Source organism: Budorcas taxicolor, chromosome 2 (assembly GCF_023091745.1).
Source record: "Budorcas taxicolor isolate Tak-1 chromosome 2, Takin1.1, whole genome shotgun sequence".
NCBI classification, from domain to species: domain Eukaryota; kingdom Metazoa; phylum Chordata; class Mammalia; order Artiodactyla; family Bovidae; genus Budorcas; species Budorcas taxicolor.
Genome location: NC_068911.1, coordinates 4,985,614 through 5,004,380, shown reverse-complemented (window position 1 = coordinate 5,004,380; position 18,767 = coordinate 4,985,614). Strand labels below are relative to the sequence as shown.

Sequence of the window (18,767 nt, the reverse complement as noted above, 5' to 3'; positions counted from 1 at the left end):
CCCCATGGACAGAGGAGCCTGGCAGGCTAGAGTCGCAAAGAGTCGGACACAACTGAGAACTAATTGAGGCACCTCAGAGAAGTGAAATCATACAGTCTGTGTCCTTCTGTGTGAATCAACATTTTGATCCCCAGATTGCACGTAGTGGAATTCACGTCAGAATCCTGGTCACATTCTTGACTCAGACATCATTTACTGGGTCTCTGTTTATCTTTAGGTTCTATCAGAAAAACAGCATGAATATCGAAAGTGTCTTGGTTTAACCCATATGCTGTTTTCATTTAAATGAGCAGATTTTTAAAAATGTCTTTCTCTCTATGGACAGTTGTAAACCCTTCCACAGAAAGAAAGAACTCAGCCAGTTTCTATGGCAACTTAATGTCAGCAACCTAATTTCTTAAGACTTATTTTCAGAAACTGGTTTGTTTTTTCTTTTTAAGACTGGGCCAAGTGGATGCTGTCTGGTAATCTTGTTTTCAGATTCTTTTTGCTGTTTTTATATATCTATTCATCATATAATTTCCAAGCACCTAACTAGGTCAGGCACTGTGCTAGGCATTTGGGGCAACATCATATGGGCAAGACAGAAATGGCGCTGACCTAAGGTTTGGTAATTTAAGAGATGCTGTAGGGACATAAAAAACACTGCTGTGGTTACCAGAGGAGAAAAGGGGGGAGGAATGAATTAGGAGTTTGGGATTAACTTATATACATCACTATATACAAAACAGGCAAACAACAAGGACCTATTGTAGCACAGGGCACCCTACTCCATATTTTGTAATAACCCATAAGGAAAAAGAACATGAAAACCAATATATCACTTTGCTGTACACACGAAACTAATACAACATTGTAAATCAACTATATTTCAATAAAAAAAAATAAAAATCTTTGCTGGGCATGCACACCAAGGAAACCAGAATTGAAAGAGACACATGTACCCCAATGTTCATCGCAGCACTGTTTATAATAGCCAGGACATGGAAACAACCTAGATGTCCATCAGCAGATGAATGGATAAGAAAGCTGTGGTACATATACACAATGGAGTATTACTCAGCCGTTAAAAAGAATTCATTTGAATCAGTTCTGATGAGATGGATGAAACTGGAGCCGATTATACAGAGTAAAGTAAGCCAGAAAGAAAAACACCAATACAGTATACTTACACATATATATGGAATTTAGAAAGATGGCAATGACGACCCTGTATGCAAGACAGCAAAAAAGACACAGATGGGTATAACGGACTTTTGGACTCAGAGGGAGAGGGAGAGGGTGGGATGATTTGGGAGAATGGCATTGTAACATGTATACTATCATGTAAGAATCGAATCGCCAGTCTATGTCCGACGCAGGATACAGCATGCTTGGGGCTGGTGCACGGTGATAACCCAGAGAGATGTTATGGGGAGGGAGGTGGGAGGGGGGTTCATGTTTGGGAACGCATGTACACCCGTGGTGGATTCATGTCAATGTATGGCAAAACCAATACAGTATTGTAAAGTAAAATAAAGTAAAAATAAAAATTAAAAAAATAAAAATAAAAATAAAAATCTTTAACAATGCAAAAAAAAAAAAAATGCTGTAGGTGATCCTGAGAGAAACTTCATTGATAACACTAGCAAAAGTAAAGGCATAGAAGCAGGGGAATATATCTGGGAGGAAATTGAAGATGGCTGTCCAGATTGTACCCCCAGGAGAGAGTACTGAGATCCTTCTCTAAAAAAACACTGAATAATTATGATTGCAACATGGGATCAGTTTGGACTTTTAAAACACTTGAATTCAGCCTTCAAAAAGAAGGAAATGTCATATGCTACCACATGGATGAACCTTGAGGGCATTTTGCTAGGTGACAGAGGCTAGGCACAGAAAGCCAAATACCGGACGATCCCACTTATGAGGAGCACCTAGTGGTTTAACTCTTAGAGACAGAAGGTAGCATTGTGGTCGCCAGGGGCTAAGGGAAGGAGCACAGGGAGTCTTAATCCGTGGGTACAGAGCTCAGTTTTGTCAGATGAAAAAGTTCTAGAGAGATATCCCTGGCAGTCCAGTGGCTAAGACTCTGCACTTCCACTGCAGTGGGCTCGGGTCTGGGAAGTAAGATCCCAAGTACTGTGGCCCAGTGAAAAAAAGAAAAAGAAAAAAAGTCCTAGAGGTCTGTTGTCCAACCACGTACACGTAGTTAACGCTACTATATGTACACTTCAAAATGGTTAAGATGGTAAACTTTATGTTCTATGTTTTCTACCATAATTTTTTTTTTAGAAAGTAGCACAGTGATGGCCATATAAGGACTCAATAAAAGGTTTGCGGAAAGCCAAAAAACCCCCCAAACAAAACAAAAACAAGTTATGAGGTCCCAAGTCCTGGCCTCATGTATTTTCTGCAAATTTTAGCTATGGGGTTGGGAACGGGTAGTTATTTTCCCCTTTTTTGCCTTTTTAGTGGGTGCAATTTAAAATACAGCTGAGAGCAACACGGAGGCAACTAGGCATTATCATACTAAGTGGAGTCAGAAAGAGAAAGACAAATACCATATGATTTTGCTTATATGTGGACTCTAAAATATGGGACAAATGAAGACTTCCTGGGTGTTCCAGTGGTTAAGACTGCACCTGCCAGTGCAGGGGACGCGGGTTCAATCCCTGGTCAAGGAAGATCCCACGTGCTGTGGGGCAGCTAAGCCCGCGTGCCGCAGCTCCTGAAGCCCGCGCACTAGCTCTGTGCCTGCAGCAAGAGAAGCCGCCGGCGTGAGAAGCCAGTGCACCGCGACCAAGAGCAGACCCTGCACATCGCTGCGACCGGAGAAAACCCGCTCGCAGCAAGGAAGACACGGCAGAGCCTAAAAGATTAATCAATACCTTTAATAAAATATGACAGAAATGAACCTGTCTGTGCAACAGAAACAGAATCACGCTCACAGAGGACACACTGATGGTGGCCAAGGGTGAAGCAGCTGGAGGAAGGATGGAGTGGGAGGCTGGGGTTAGGAGATATAAGCTGTTATATACAGAATAGATAAAAACAAGGTCTTACTGCATAGCACATATTTAATACCCTATGGTAAACCGTAATGGAAAAGGATATCAGAAAAGAAGGTATATACAGGTATAACTGAACCACTTTGATGCACAGCAGAAATTAACACAACATTGTAAATCAACTATATGTCAATCAAAAAAAAAGTACAGCTGAGAAATACCAAAGTCAAGACTTTTTTAGAAAGTCATCTAACCAGTGCTATCCCCTTGGTGGGACGAGTCTTTGTACCCATCTGACACTGACCCTGAGTCTATCAGCCCTGGACTGAGGTCGGCCTCACACATCTAAAGTTTCGGAGGCCGACAACAGACCTACCTCCGATGGCAGCCACTAACATCTAGGGGGGAGCCCTTTTGAACTGACAGAGGCCCCTCAGATGTGTTTACCTCACTTCAACCACTGTCTCCTCTTTACCAGGCCTCTGGTGTCTTGACGCTTGGCCAGCAGTGTTGGTTTGCAAAATTGAAACCTTAGTTAAGACTCGTTGAGGTTTGGTTTTGAAAACTGGCTGTTCCTACCCACATTCCTTTGAGATATAAATAGAAAAAAAAAAAAGGTTTAATTAGTAAAGCAAGACATCTGAGCTATGTCCACCTGATCCTTGAAAAGGAAATCTAAGAGGTTCTTCCTATCGCTTTTTCATTCCTATATAAGGTACATCAGTGAGGTAGCAAAAGCGCATCTGTTTTTTGGCTCCTTCAGTTCTTTTTCCTGATTCTTCTTGGAGGAAAATCTAAACCGGTGAGTAGCTGGCGGATCACCCAGACCCCAGACTCTTCCTTCCTGCATGGGTTCATTTTAGGCTGGTGCATGTGGTGCTCAGGTTCTTTCCCCGTGGAGCTGACACATGGGTGGATTTTGATCTCTGCTAAACGGGTTTCTGATGTCTCTGATTCCCATCCTTCGGGACAGAAGGGCATCCCTTCCGTAGAGGGTCTGCAAGCAGCCCAAGCTCTGTTCTGTAAGGGAAACTCGCAATGGTGCATTTCTCCGGCTGGTGTACTAAAATGCCATTGCATTTGTAGCATGGTCTACTTCTGAATGGCTTGTAGATGTCTCTATAAGTGGTTGATGATGTAAATATATATATATATATATTTTACAAGAAAGCAGCATCAAATCTTTCTTCAGTTTGTATTTTTTAATTTCATCTTTGGCATATATTCAAGAGAGGGCGCTGAGATGAAGGGGGCTGGAATCTTTTCAGTATTTGGTTTTTATTTGGATATCATGTCTTAGCTGGTCATACACTTATTGCATCTTAAAATTTCTCAGAAAGTGTGCAGTTTCTGTGGGCCTGGGGGGTGTGATGTGCACGTTCCTGCTGGGCATTGACCACTTCTCGATTGTTCTGTGAGAACAGGTGGAAAATGAGCATCACAGACGTCCTCAGTGCTGATGACATTGCAGCAGCCCTGCAGGAGTGCCGAGGTAAGGAGGAAGCGAGGCAGCGGCGCGTTTCCCGCACACACGGGCAGCTCCTGAGAAGTCACAAAAATTAAGGTGCAAACTGGCTGCAAGTGCACGGGAATCAGAGGAAGAACTTATTAACTAGATAACTACATGATAGAAATAGGAGGTCTGAGCATAGAATCCCCTTCTGTACGGTGAAAGAAACTTACTAAACATGAAGGGGAAAAAAAGGAATCAGTGGATCCCCGTAGCCTGAATCCTACGACTGTATTTCTCTCACCAGTTAGACCAGTGGGGCTGCCATCTTGGATACACAGCCTGAATAAAGGGCACCAGGAGACACAGAGGAGAGGAGGCCAGAGAAGGGGGGATGGACAAAGTCAAGCGCAGAGGGAAATCTGGGGAGGGGGAAAGGAGATGAGAGTATGAAGGCAGATGGTCTTGGCTGCCTCAGAATCCAGACCCAGTCACAGCCCTACGTGGCCTTTGAAAAAAAGATTTTTTAAAACAGAGCATCCCTGTAGCTCAATGATATTATGTAAAGAAGTTTTAACATCCTAAGTTGACATCACTTTGGTCCAGAGACAGAATGCAATCCAATGAGCGTCAGAATAACCTATTCTCTGTTTTTCAGATCCAGATACCTTTGAACCCCAAAAATTCTTCCAGACTTCGGGCCTCGCTAAGATGTCGGCCAGTCAGGTGAAAGATGTTTTTCGTTTCATAGACAACGACCAGAGTGGGTACCTGGATGAAGAAGAGCTGAAGTGAGCTTTGTCCTAAGCCCGACCAGCACCCCAGCATTGTTAGGTGGGGCTGAGGTGCAGTGGAGGCCAGTCTCCCCAGCATCTTTCAATGACCAGCTCTGATGCTGGTCACTCAGTAGATTCTCATAAAAGAACAGAACATGAGTCAATCAGCCACGCTGACTCGCAAAACACTAAATATGAGCACCAAAGACTTGGGGACAAAAAGTCATTAGTCTTAGGAGTCTTCTTTGGCAAACCGACTTAATAGCAAACTTCTGAAAAAAAATTTTTTTTAAACAAAAGGTCCACTAGTCTCAACAATGAAAGAAACTTTTGCTTGCTAAGATCTTGACTGATTATTGTGGTTGCTGGGAACAGATGGTTTGCTTCAAGAGAAAAAGAAAGGGGCGAACACAGAAATGTGTGTGGGTTTTAAAAACATTCCCCTCAATCTTCACTATCCTGTAGGTTTTTCCTCCAGAAGTTTGAGAGTGGTGCTAGAGAACTGACCGAGTCAGAAACCAAGTCCCTGATGGCAGCTGCAGACAACGACGGAGACGGGAAGATCGGGGCTGATGGTATGTTCACACCTGCACACGGCAGGAGAGACTTGAGCTCAGGCGGCATCCGGGGCAGGGCGGTTAGGCCACAAGGTCAGACAAATATAGGTTAAACGCCCCCTACCTTCAGCTCGCTGAGCCTCAGTCTTTTCATCCATAAAAGTAAAGTGAGGATGCAAATGATCTATGTCAAGGCTCTGGCGTGGGGATATACCATAGAAGGTAGTCCCACTGATCACTATCTATGAACCAGAAAATACCCTTCACCTGACCAGGGTACTAGCTACTAGCCTGGCCCATTATTTGCAAGACACCCTGATGCACCTGAAAAATAGTGCTAGGAATCTCCAGCAGTTAGGACACTCCAGGGACTTGAGTCTCTCTGAATAAGGGAAGAATTGACATTCTCAAGTACGTCTCATACCAAAGTGCCTATTTGATTCTTTTGAGTAGGACAGGATCTTAGCTTGCAAGGGTTTAAAGAAGTATGTTTTCCTGGATATTAGCATAACAAGGAGGCAATACTACGAGAACACGTAAATCAATCACCATTTGCTCAGCCTTCTGGGTGCAGAGCCCTGTATTCAAATTTCAGTGTAACTGCGTGTCTGGAGGATTATCTTCATCTGATTCTGTCATGTTACCACATGTTTTACCTACTCCGTGCATGTCAGCTCAGGAGAACTTACGTGTGTTCCTTATGCTGGTACTAATTAAAATGTAAAAAAATCTACTCAAAATGATACCACTATCACTTACTACAAGGGAGTTAATGCAGCCGGTATGGATAGTTCAGAAAAATAGCTTAGGTAAGGGAAGATAGATTTAAACTTCCTCATGAAAGACTTCAAACAAGCAAAGCTTACCAATAAATACAAAGCAAATCCTAGTCTTCAGCTTCACTCTGGAGCATCCAGAGTAATATATATAAATTTGTAATATAAATCTGGGGGGCAAGGTTAGGGTCCAGTAGAGAAGAGTTAGTGCAAGATCCCAAACCATTAAATGTTTCCTAAATATACAATAAACAGCCCAACAGGAGGAGGAAACCTCGCATTTCTGTCCTGAATTGACCAGACAAAAGGTTGAGTGAGCACAGGTACTATGATGGGCCGCTACGATGAATTCATCCCTCGTCAGAGAAATGACTGGATTGGCAAGGTCTACCACAAGGGGCTCTGATGCAGAATTAAAGATGTTTGTTACGTTAGATGAGGCGGGAGGATGGAACACGCAGGCTGTCAGGGACACCTTTTCTTCTTTCTGCGCCCTTGGAGGGGGCCATGGCCTTCATCTGACAACGCACTTGGCTCTCTTTCCTCTTCAGCACCCTCAATGGCAGTAGCCTGTCTGTAAAGTGCCAAGCCTTCCCCGCTGACCCTGTTCTCACCTCTTCTGTTCTAGAATTCCAGGAAATGGTACATTCTTAAAGGGCCCAGACTGTGGAGCTAGAATCAGCTGGAAGGCCTCCAAAGCCCCAAGAATTGGGACCCCCCCCCACCTCCTCCCCTTAATTTATTAGTTTCCCCCAAAATGCTTCTACAGTTTGGCCGTTGTGTTAGTGAGGTCGTAAGACAGTCATCTGTGACTTTTTGGTGGTGGGTATGCCCTAATGACTCCTGTAAGGCCCTCAGCAGACAAAAATGCCTTAAAAAAAAATCACCCAATAAAGACACCTTTCTCATCATCTGCTGATGTGTGGGTGTGGTTTCTTCCTCCATGAGGGATGAAAGCGATCTGAAGACCGAGAGAAGAATTTCAAGAAGATTTCTGGTCTTAGTCGAGCACTAAGCCATCCTTACTTGCGTTGTGCACAAGCACACAGGGAAAGGAGGTTCAGGAAAAAAAGTCACAAATAAATGGCATCATCAGGCTAGGATTTTCTCAGCAATTTATCTGAGTCTGAAACGCCTATGAAGAGATTTTAGCCAGCGGAAAGTCACGCTTGCTTATGTGTTTTCTGCTACTGGGTGTTAGGTTGTTGTAAGAGAGATTTAAGTAAAAGCAAATAGTACAAGACAGAAAAGTGCAAGGCTACAATGGCCCTAAAGCTAAGGAAACCTGCAGTGCTGGCTGAGACAAGCAGACATATTTTCAAGCTGGTTTTTTTCCCTTAGGAAAACAGGCTATCAGAGACTTGCTGGCTCTGACCAAATCTCCCGCCACCCCCTTCTCCCCTTCCCGCCTCACCTGCTTCCTCCTTCTCCCTTCTCCTCTCTCCTTTCTCAGCCACCATTTTCCTGGCTCTTATTTGATACCAACTGAACCAGCTACACCCAGAATTGCCCGAACATTTGAGGCGAGACTCAGGTTCCCGTTACAGGTCTTTCACTAGGGTGGGGCAACCTCAAGCCAGGAAATTCTCATTAGGCTGACTTCCAGGTGGCAGGTTTGAGCTCTTCTCTCGGGCTGACTCTGCGGGTGAGGACTCCTGGGAGGAACTGAGGCACGTTCCCAGAGCGAGTTTACAAGCTCACACTTCTTACCCCGATACCCAAGCTCACAGTGCCCTGGCCCCTCTTGGGTTTGCTGCCATCCTGCTGAGTGGCTTATCTACTTCAAACTCCTGTTTTTTGGAGTTTGTGGCAGAGCAGATTTTCAAAGTGTGGGCTATGTACTACAAGGGGGTCTCAAGGTGATTTTATGGGGGCAGGGGCCAACACTGTTAGATGTGATGGCCATGTATTTATTTTGATAGGTGTCAGAAAGATAAAAGTAGCACAAACTGTATTTTAATATCGCTGCTTTAAAATAAGACTACTAGACATTTGAAAGCATATTGAGGGACTTCCCTGATGGTTTAGCAGTCTAGTGGCTAAGACTCTGAACTCCCAATGCATGGGGCACAGGTTCAGTCACTGGTCGGGGAACTAGGATCCCGCATGCCACACAGAGAGACCCAGACGGAAAGAGAAAGTGTACTGATTTGAAGAATACTAAGTCACGCAGAGGGGCTCGCCTGGGGGCTTGGCGGCACAGAGCCTGCCTGCAATGCAAGAGGTGCAGGAGGCGCGAGCTCGGTCCTCGGGTCGGGAAGATCCCCCTGGAGGAGGGCGCGGCAACCCACTGCAGTATTCTCGCTGTGAAGATCCCAAGCACAGAGGAACCTGGCGGGCTATGGTCCACAGGGTCACAGAGAGTCGGACACAATTGAAGCAACTGAGCGCGCAAACACGCACGTCGTGTAGAAAGGACAAAACCCACAAAGGCTGTTTTCAGAAGACTCAAGCTGCAGAAATCCAGCCCCCAAATGAAGCCCTCTTTGGGGAGGGCCACAGAACCGAAGTGTGTCCCTTCACGGCCGGCTCTCTTGCTCCCCCTCCCTTCGCACAGCTGTGCCCTCGTGCTCTCCTCCTCCGCACCCCTCCTGGAAGGAACCGGGCTAGCTCCTCTGTACCTGGAGCTTCCCTGGTATGTGACAGTTTCTCCCAGGTACCGGCAAGAGGGCCTTCCAGGCCAATTCTGACGCCCCAGGAGGCTTGATCCCTAAAGCAGTCCGCCACCACCACACCACGTGGACACTCGGACCCTCCTGACACTTCTGTTCACTCCACTAGCTCTCCCCAGGTAACGGCCCTCATCCCAACAGTTCTGAAGGGAGAGCCTGTAAGTAACTCAGTGTGATCATGCAGCCTTCCTCCCTCGGGCTCTGGACACCATGTGCCTCGAAGAAACAAGGTGAATGATGCTGCTTTTTAGACAGTCTAATTGACTAAGCAATCCATTACCCACTAGGGCAGCAGAAGTAGCCTGACCCCAGCAAGGTAAAGACTGCTTCTCTTCTTTCTTTTCTGTCAAGAGGGCATCTGTATGGAAATAATCACTGGAGGGGTTGTTCAGAGCACCCAGGGGACTTCCCTGGGGGCTCGGATGGTAAAGAAGCTGCCTGCCAATGCAGGAGACCCGGATTCAATCCCTGGGTCAGGAAGATTCCCTGGAGAAGAAAATGGCAACCCACGCCAGTATTCTTGCCTGGAGAATTCCACGGACAGAGGAACCTGGCAGGCTACAGTCCATGGGGTCACAAAGAGTCAGATACGACAGAGTGACTAACACTCACAGGGGACACTGTGCCATTGAGTCATACCCATGTTCTGAATGTCTTGGGGAAATTGTTTAGAGGATGGATGGATACAAAAGGATGAATTGCCATGTTTTCCATACATAGACAGTTATTAATGAATTGTGTTCTTTCTACTTGTTTCAAAGGGCTTCCCTGACGGCTCAGGGAAGAATTCGCCTGCGATTCAGGAGTCTTGGGTTTGATCCATGGGTGGGGAAGATCCCTGGAGGAGGAAACGGCTACCCACTCCAGTATTCTTGCCTGGAGAACTCTATGGGTAGAGAGTTCTATCCTAGTTCTATCCTAGGACTAGAGTCTGGCAGGCTACAGTCCACGGGGTCACAAGGAGTCAGACATGACTGAGAGACTGAAACTTTGCTTTGCTTTACTGTTTCAAAAGTATAATTCAAACTATTTTTGCCCATTTCAATTACATTACCTTTTCATTTTTCTAACCCAGTCTTAGGCACTTAATTCCAAAGTCTCTGTCAATGGTAATAACTAGCAAACAAAAGGAACCATCTCTCTGTATTTAACACCTAAAAGTGTCAGCTGGCACGCTTAAATGAAACAATCTTTAGTGGTCATTATTCATATTAATTTTTAACTGTGTTCTTCGGATCTGGGGTGTTTGTGGGAGGGGGTATTCCACTCTGCAGGTAATAACAACTCCAGGCATTCGGACACATTTGTGAATTAGCACTTTTTATTTTGGGAGTTATTTATCTAGGTTGAAATTTTGTAGAAACGTTGGCATTTCCAAATTTTAGCAGTACGTATAATTTGAAAAGAAGAAAATGTTTTCAAAAATTACCCTAGGTTAGTCATTATATAAATATTGTACACAGCAATTCATTTTTAAATGGGTCCTATTCAATATGTGCCTCCTGGGAAAGAAAAAAGCAAAAGGACATACAGCAAAACGTTAGCAGCCGCTCTCTGCAGCTGGTGGGGGTACAGACCAGTGAGGTGAGCCTGCAGGCTTTCAAATGGGGGAGCATAGCAACTAGAGAGAATGAAAAGTCAGACATAGGATTCACACAAACAACCCACCTCAAGAAGACATGTTCTCAGCAGTAGAATGATGATATTTTGACTTTGAAATGAGGGCCCACATTGCCCACTAGGTCACAGATTTGAAAAACCTGGTGTCTTATTCTTCCTAATTGCTTATAAAACAGGGTGGCATCAGTGGCTTTGACTCTTTGTACAACTATAATTTGAGTTTATACTTTAGTAGTTTATAATTGAATGGAATATGATCTCAAAGGCAGCTTGGTGTATGTGCTTAATTGTTGCGACTAAAGAAAATTACTAAAAAACTTCTAATATTAGTTAGCATTTTGCTTCAGCTTCTGCACATTGTTTATACAATTATTTTAACATACAGGTTTTGGCAGCTCTTTCCAGCTCAAACACAAACTGTAGCAAAACAGTGAAGATGTGAAATATTTGTTGAATTGTTCAGGTTTACAAGCTACATAGTTAATTCTGCACAATGACTACAGTTTAATTTTGTGTAATGAGTACTTGGGAATCCAATTTCAAGCAAAAACCTATCTGGTATCTCTTCTGCTAATGTTAAGGTATGGTATTACTTTGCAAACACTTAAGAAGACAGATGAAATTGGAATCACCAAGATCATTTCCACCTGGCCTGTTAACTTATTCACTGGAAAGGCTGTTCATTTACACAATGTTTTAACTGGTTTCAAAAAGTCAACTTCTTTTGGAAGGGAGTGGATTTTGACATCATTTTTCTTAGGGGTTCTACAATGCATGTAAATAGATTCACACCTCAAATTATAAGGTATTTCAAATATACATCTGAGACTACAGCGATGTAGCAAATGCCTGCTTACCCACCACCTCACTGTAGCAAACCTTGGCGGGGGCTGTTTGGTAGGTTTGTAATTTGTCATCTTGCTTAGGCTGCAGGCATCCGGTTAGGGTGGGCAGCAGGAGACATCCTGCCTGGGATTTGGAGGCTGGCAGTGAAGCAGCTGTGATACTGATGCTCTAGAGGTTGGTGTGGGAGTACCTTACCTGCTGGCTCCCCTCCGTGGTGTGGGGATCTCGTTCTGTCCCAGCTCCAGAAGCATTTCCTCCTATGACAAAGAAATCCAGCTTCGGGAGCAGTGAGAGACTGATAGAAGTTCCAGTCTATTCCCAGGGGCTCCAGCCTGTCCTCACTCTCTTTACATCCGTCTTCCCTTCCTGCCTGTCTGCTCTGCAGAATTCAAGCTTCAGCATCAGATGAAGGCGAGAGCCTTATAGAGACTGCTGAACCCGGCTTCACTGGTTCATAATACCTGTAATATACATATTTGTATATATAATTGTATTTATTACATAATTACATAATACCTGTAATTTATACCTGAAAATGACATTATATATAACATACATGTATATAAATATATATTTCCTAGATGATTCTCACCTTCCAATACTGATTTACCAAACTGCCTCAGATTTTCCACTTTTTAATAAAAGAATCCTTTACAAGTGGAAGATCCTTTACAAGTGATCACAGGAAGAGACGGAGATCAAGGGCAATTTTAACTGCAGGACAGAGAGGTACCCTCAGGATGAAGGTCACCTCAGAATGACACGGTTTCTGGGCTCTAAGTCAACGAAAAAAAGGTTGATTACTTGACTCAGGTGTCTGATATTTCTGCCAACAGAGTGGGAGGAAGTGGTTCTTTGTACAGGTAGCCTTGGATGTATGTATCACACCCAGACCTCTTCTCAACAGCTTCCTCTTGGAGCTCAGTACTAAGATGAGTGTAGGGAGGAAAGAACTCACTTTAATGTCAAACGAGCCTGTGACCCGAGCTCTGTCTGCACAGCTTGCAGCAGACAGAACTATGAATGAGGGAAGTGCATTTCTCCATTGTCCCTGTTCCCTACCTCCATAATTCATCCATCAACATACTGTATCCTTTAAGGCAGGCACTGCATTGGACAATGGGAACAAGATGATGACTCTAATCAGGTCTGACCATCTATAAGCTCACTTTTTTTGTTAGCAGGGAGAAAGACGTACGTGAGGACACGTCCAGAACCTCCCATCCTGGAACTGTGACTTCTTAACTTGGAACAATGCCTTAACTTACTCCCTTGGAGTTTTGAACTCACAGATTCTTTTTCCTTATCTTTATTGAGGTGTAACTGGCATTTAAAATTGTGATATATTTAAAGTGTAGACCATGGTGATTTTACATATGCACGTGTTATAAAAAGATTCCCACCAGTAAGAAACACATCCATCGCCTCACACTTAGCTTTTTTTTTAATGAAAACACTTAATTCTACCTTGTTAGCAAATTTCAATTATACAGTGTTATCAACTGGAGTTGCCATGTTCACATTCCAGCCTCAGATCTTACTCAGCTTATAATTTCATTCGTTTATGGCTGTGCTGGGTCTTCGTTGTGGCACAAGGCCTTTCTCCAGTTGCAGCAAGCAGGGGCTACTCACTGCAGTGGCTTCTCTTGCTGCAGGGCACAGGCTCCAGGGCACGTGGGCTTCAGTAATTGTGGTGCATGGGCTTTATCGGCCCATATGGCATGTGGGATCTTCCCGGAGCAAGGATCAAACCCGTGTCTCTCGCACTGGCAGGTGAATTCTTAATCACTGGACCACCAGTGAAGTTCCTTATTCATCTAATAAACAAAAGTCTGTAACTTTTATCAGCCTCTCCTTATTTCCTTCACCACCACTACTCCAGTCCCTGGCAATCATTATTCAACTTTCTGTTTCTATGAGTTTCACTTTTTTTTTTTTTAAGGTTTCCTATAAAAGTGACACCACCCACTATTTGTCTTTCTCTGTCTGGCTTATTTGACTTAGCATAATTCCCTCCAGTTTCATCCATGTTGATGCAAATGGTAGGATTTCCTTCTTTCTTACAGTTGAATAATATTCTATTGTGTACGTATGTGTCACATTTTATTCATTCATCCATCAATGGACACTTAGGTCATTTCCACCTCAGATACTGTGAATGATGCTGCAATGAACATGGGGGTACAGAAATCTCTTTCAGATAATTTCACTTCCTTTGGATATATACTCACAGTGGAATGGCTGAATCACAAGGTAGTTCAATTTTTAGTTTTTTTTTTTTTTTTTTAGGAAACTCCATACTGTTTTCCCTAGTGTCTGCACCAACTTACATTCCCACTCATAGTACAGCAGAGTTCCTTTTTCTCTACACCCTGGCCAGCAGTTGCTCTTATTCATTTTTTTAAATAAAACTAACTAGTGTTAGGTGATATTGTGATTTTGATTGTATTTCCCTGTTTTTCTGTATCTATGAAAAATATCATTAGAATTTTGATCAGTAATGCACTAAATCTATGGATCATTTGGTAGCATGGACATTTTAGCAATATTAATTCTTCCAATCTATGACACGGAATATCTTCCCATTTAGTTTGTCTTCAATATCTTTCAGCAGTTTTATAATTTTAAGTACACAGATCTTTCACCTTAAATAAATTTATTCCTAAGTAGTTTATTTATTTTTTGATACTTATAAATTGTTTTCTTAATTCTACTTTCTGGTATTTTATTGTCAGTGTATAGAAACACAACTTATTTTTGTGTAATTGATATTATACATCCTGCAACTTCACTGAATTTGTTTATTCTAACAGGTTTTTGGTAGAGTCTTTAGGGTTTTCTACATATACTATGTTGTCTGCAGGAACAATTTTACTGCTTCCTTTATGACTTGGATACATTTATATTTCTTTACAAAAAGAAATACTGAGCCTACTTGCTCAGGCTAGGACTTTCACAACTATGTTGAATAAAAGCGATTTGAGTGGGCATCCTTGTCTTGTTCCTGATCTTATAGGAAAAGCTTTGAGCATTTCACTGTTGAACATGATGTGAGCTGGGATTTTATCATTTATGGCCTTCATTATGTTGAGGGACATTCCTTCTATATCCCATTTGTTAGGAGTTTTTAATCATCAAAAGATGTTGAATTTTGTCAAACACCTTTTCTCCATCTATTGCAATGATTATATGACTTTTATCCTTCATTGTGCTAATGTGGTAGGTCACACTGATTTTGTGGATGCTGAACCATTCTTGCATCCCTGGAATAAATTCCACTTGATCATGGTATAAGATCATTTTAATGTACTGTTGAATTCAGTTTGCTAATTTTTCTTTTTTTTTCATATATGTCCAGCAGGGATATTGGCTATCATTTTCTTCTCTTGTAGTATCTTTTTCTGTCAGGATAATGCTGGCTTTGTAAAATTTTAGAAGTGTTTCCCTCACTTCTATTTTTTGAAAGAGTTGGAAAGGATTTGTATTAATTCTCTAAATTTTGGTAAAATTTACCAGTGAAGCCATCTGGTTCTAGGCTTTTGTGGTTGGGAGGCTTTGATTATTAATTCAATCTCCAAATGAGTAATTAGTCTGTTCAGATTCTTTCTTCATGATGCAGTCTTGGTAGGCTATGTATTTCCAGTGACTATCCATTTCTTCTAGCTTATATAACTTGTTGATGTAAATAGTTCATAGTAGTTTCTTGTGACCCTTAGTATCTCTGTCTTATCAGTTGTAATGTCTTCTCTTTCATTTCTGACTCTAAGTCCTCTTTCTTTTCCCTAGTTTAGCTAAGTTTGCCAATCTTAATCATCTTTTCAGAAACACCAGCTCTTAGTTTCACTGATATTTTCTATGGTCTTTTTAGTATATATCTCATTTATTTTCAGTATGACCTTTGTTATTTCCTTCCCTCTATTAAATTTGGGATCAGTTTGCTTTCTTTTAGTTCCTTCACGTTTAAAGTTAGGTTGTCTATTCAAAATCTTTGTTCTGACTGTAGGCATTTATCGCTATAAACTTCCCTCTTGAACTGCTTTTGCTGCATCCAGTTAAGTTTTGGTACAGTATGTTCCCATCGTCATTTGTCTCAAAATTTTTTATTTCCTTTTTGATTTCTTCTTTGACCTATTGGTCCTTCAAAAGCATGCTGTTTCATCTCCACGTATTTGTGAATTTTCCAGTTTTCTTCTTGTAACTAATTTCTAGTTTCATACCATTTGTCAGTGGAAAAGATGCTTGATATGATTTCAATCTTCTCAAGTTTATTAAAACTTACTTGGTGGTATAATATATGATCTCGCCTGGAAAATGTTTCATGTGTGTTTGAGAAGAAGGAGTATTCTGTTGCTGTTGAATAGAATGTTCTCTGTATGTCTTTTTGGGTCATCTTGTCTAACATGCAGTTTAAGTCCAATGTTACCTTAATGATATTCTTTCAGGATACAGGACAGTGAAATTCATACAGTCAGAGCAATCTATTCCCTTGGCACTGAGTCCAGGTATACACCCACAATGGGTGCTCTTGAACCTATTTAAAAATTTTTTTTAACTACGTGCGTTGGAACTTGTGAGTAACCCTGTTGACTATCAAAGCCAAGTAACGTGAGGGCCCATTCCTTGGGGGCGTGTACGTGTGTTAGTCACTCAGTTCAGTCGCTCAGTCGTGTCCAACTCTGCGACCCCATGAACTGCAGCACACCAGGCCTCCCTGGCCATCACCAACTCCCAGAGTTCACTCAAACTCATGTCCATCGAGTCGGTGATGCCATCCAGCCATCTCATCCTCTGTCGTCCCCTTAGTCACTCAGTCCTGGACAAATCTTTCTGACCCCAGGGACTGCAGCCAGTCAGGTTCCTCTGCCCGTGGAATTCTCCAGGCAAGAATACTCGAGAGGGTTGCCATCCCCTTCTTCAGGGGTTCTTCCCAACCTAGGGATTGAACCCAGGTCTCCTGTATTGCAGACAGGTTTTTTTACCATCTGAGTCCACCAGGGAAGCCCTGGTGGAGATTCCCTCCCAGTTATATGGTGCTGCAGAGGGTGAGGCTCAGACTTTCCTATCTATTTTGCTATGGGTCTTTTCTCATTCACCTCACATATGGGAGTCTCAACTCACATTTAGCTGGTCTCTGGATTTCTCTCAGATGAAATTGCTCTGTCTGTAGCTGTACATTGACTGCATTTGGGGAAGAAGGGAAGATCAGAAGCCTCCTACATCTCCATCTTGGTCCCCTGCTTCTGAGCTCACAAATTCTTTGTGCAAAAGATCTAATTTCCCTTTTTTTCCCAATGATTTGGATCTAATCTTCTATTTCTGTTACTGGACATCGATTTGAATCCCGTCCTGCTTGGAGACAGAATCATAATTCAGGACAATGTCAAGAATTCAGCCTCGTCTTCACCCTTATTTCCCTGACTGACAGAAGAAGTGGGTAATGCAAGGCCCTGCATGGGAAAGGAGTATGTGGTGGTTAGTCCATACAAGCAACCACTGAGTCAAGCTCATTCCTGTCCAGTCTTCCGGACTTCAGCGGTGTGAAATTAGCCACAGCTAATTTCTCTTTGTTCTAATCTTACGGCCTCTCAGGTCTGGCTTTCTGTGAATTACTTCCGTGTACGAGTAAAACATTTAGTTGCTTCCTGCATCAAGCAGCACTTACTGCCTAGACGCCTAGACATTCATGTGGCCATGGCTGTTCTACTGTTGGTGCGTCACGCTTGACACAGAGGGGGCACTCTGCAAGACCTGCCACTTTCCCCATTCCACAAGGAATAAGGCATACATCTACACCCTCTCTCCTCTGAGACCTCCAAACACAGCTAAGTGTCTATCATCCTTACTCCACCCACCTCACACCCTGTGACTGTGAAAAAGGAGGATGCATCACTATCTAAGCTTTCTTGCTTCCTTAGCTTTTGAAACTTAAAAAGCATTTAAAAGCATTTCGATTTCTGATTTTGTTTGGTTTATTTTGCTTTTGTATCATCTCTCTCCTGTGGCGATCAATGCAACTGACTGACTGGGGCATAGAATGCAAAGTAAACAGGAAGTAAAGGCATGCTGGGGAGAATGCAATAAAATGTTATCTTACCACATTTTTATTGTAATTGTACTTTGCACGTTACAAAGTACTTTCATTTGTGTCATCTAATGTAATATTTGCACTTCTCCTTTGAGGTAGATATTAATCTCATTTTTCAAAGGAAGAAACTGGAGCTCAAAGAAGTTAAGTGGTTAATCAAAGGTCATATAAATGGCAAGTGACAAATCAGAACTAAAATTCGGCTGTTCAACCTAAGCCCCAGGCTCCTTGTACCATTCTTCCAAAAGCGTTTGCTCTGAGACAAAGGAAGGAATTCTTTAACCTGGAGTTCTCAAATTATGCTCCCTGGAGCCGCAGGGTCCTATACAAGTGCTTTAGGGTTCCTCAAGGAGACAGAGATGGAAGAGGGGCAGCTCTTGGAAAAGGCCAGCAGAAGGTTTTCTTAGGTCTCATTTCTACCACTCAGCCTCACATTCAACCAGGGTAGCTCTGTGTCTAATTCGTAGAAGTTTCCATGGACTTTGGGGCAATAAAAGGGGGAAAGGAGATTTTGCTACCTTAAAATTCTTTGAAAATTATTACTGTAATGTCAAAACATGTCTTCCTAACAAAAGACTGTCATACACTAAAGCAAGCTGGTTGAGGGAGTCTTTCAAGAGCAAGTAATGACAGCAATCTTGTTGAATAACAATTAAGGGCTGGGACTACTATACATACAATCACAGTCCCATTTAACTCTTATGGATCTTAATTCCCTGAACAGGGATTGAACCTGCGGCCCGGCAGTGAAAACACCAAGTCCTAACCACTGGACCACCAGGGAATTCCCACTCATTTTATTCTTAAAGTGAAATTCCTACTAGAAAAGCATTTACTATTAGTTATTTTACATATTAGACACAGAGACTGGACACACCTTACATAATGGGTCCAAGAACTTCCACCCAGGGAGTGAGAGCCAGAGTAAGTACCCAGTTCAGTCTCACGCCCAGATTCCAACATCACCTTCCTAAACATGAAGGTCTATTCTATTA

At 42.7% G+C, this 18,767-nt stretch overlaps 2 protein-coding genes and 1 non-coding gene across 3 annotated transcripts in view; 1 reads left to right on the top strand and 2 right to left on the bottom strand.

Annotated features, from left to right (window-relative positions):
* Positions 1-18,767, bottom strand: part of LMTK2 (lemur tyrosine kinase 2) — a 159,261-nt gene that overhangs the window by 139,816 nt on the left and 678 nt on the right. Inside the window, exon 2 of the mRNA XM_052636364.1 lies at positions 11,883-12,148. The gene's annotated coding sequence lies outside the window, so the exon portion shown is untranslated. The remainder of the gene's footprint in view (positions 1-11,882; positions 12,149-18,767) is intronic.
* OCM2 (oncomodulin 2) lies at positions 4,422-7,203 on the top strand. The gene is made up of 4 exons (XM_052636366.1): positions 4,422-4,482; positions 5,099-5,231; positions 5,682-5,791; positions 7,178-7,203. Exons 1-4 carry the CDS (start codon positions 4,422-4,424, stop codon positions 7,201-7,203), a joined length of 330 nt encoding a protein of 109 aa, XP_052492326.1.
* TRNAE-UUC (transfer RNA glutamic acid (anticodon UUC)) lies at positions 18,485-18,556 on the bottom strand. Its single transcript has one exon. It is a non-coding gene; the product is annotated as a tRNA-Glu (tRNA).

Bases quoted from the DNA above. Each gene is read 5' to 3' on its own strand.
- OCM2 (XM_052636366.1), top strand. From the start codon at position 4,422: ATGAGCATCACAGACGTCCTCAGTGCTGATGACATTGCAGCAGCCCTG. The intron at 4,483-5,098 runs GTAAGGAGGAAG...TCTGTTTTTCAG, and splicing joins AGCCCTGCAGGAGTGCCGAG to ATCCAGATACCTTTGAACCC. The intron at 5,792-7,177 runs GTATGTTCACAC...CTTCTGTTCTAG, and splicing joins CGGGAAGATCGGGGCTGATG to AATTCCAGGAAATGGTACAT.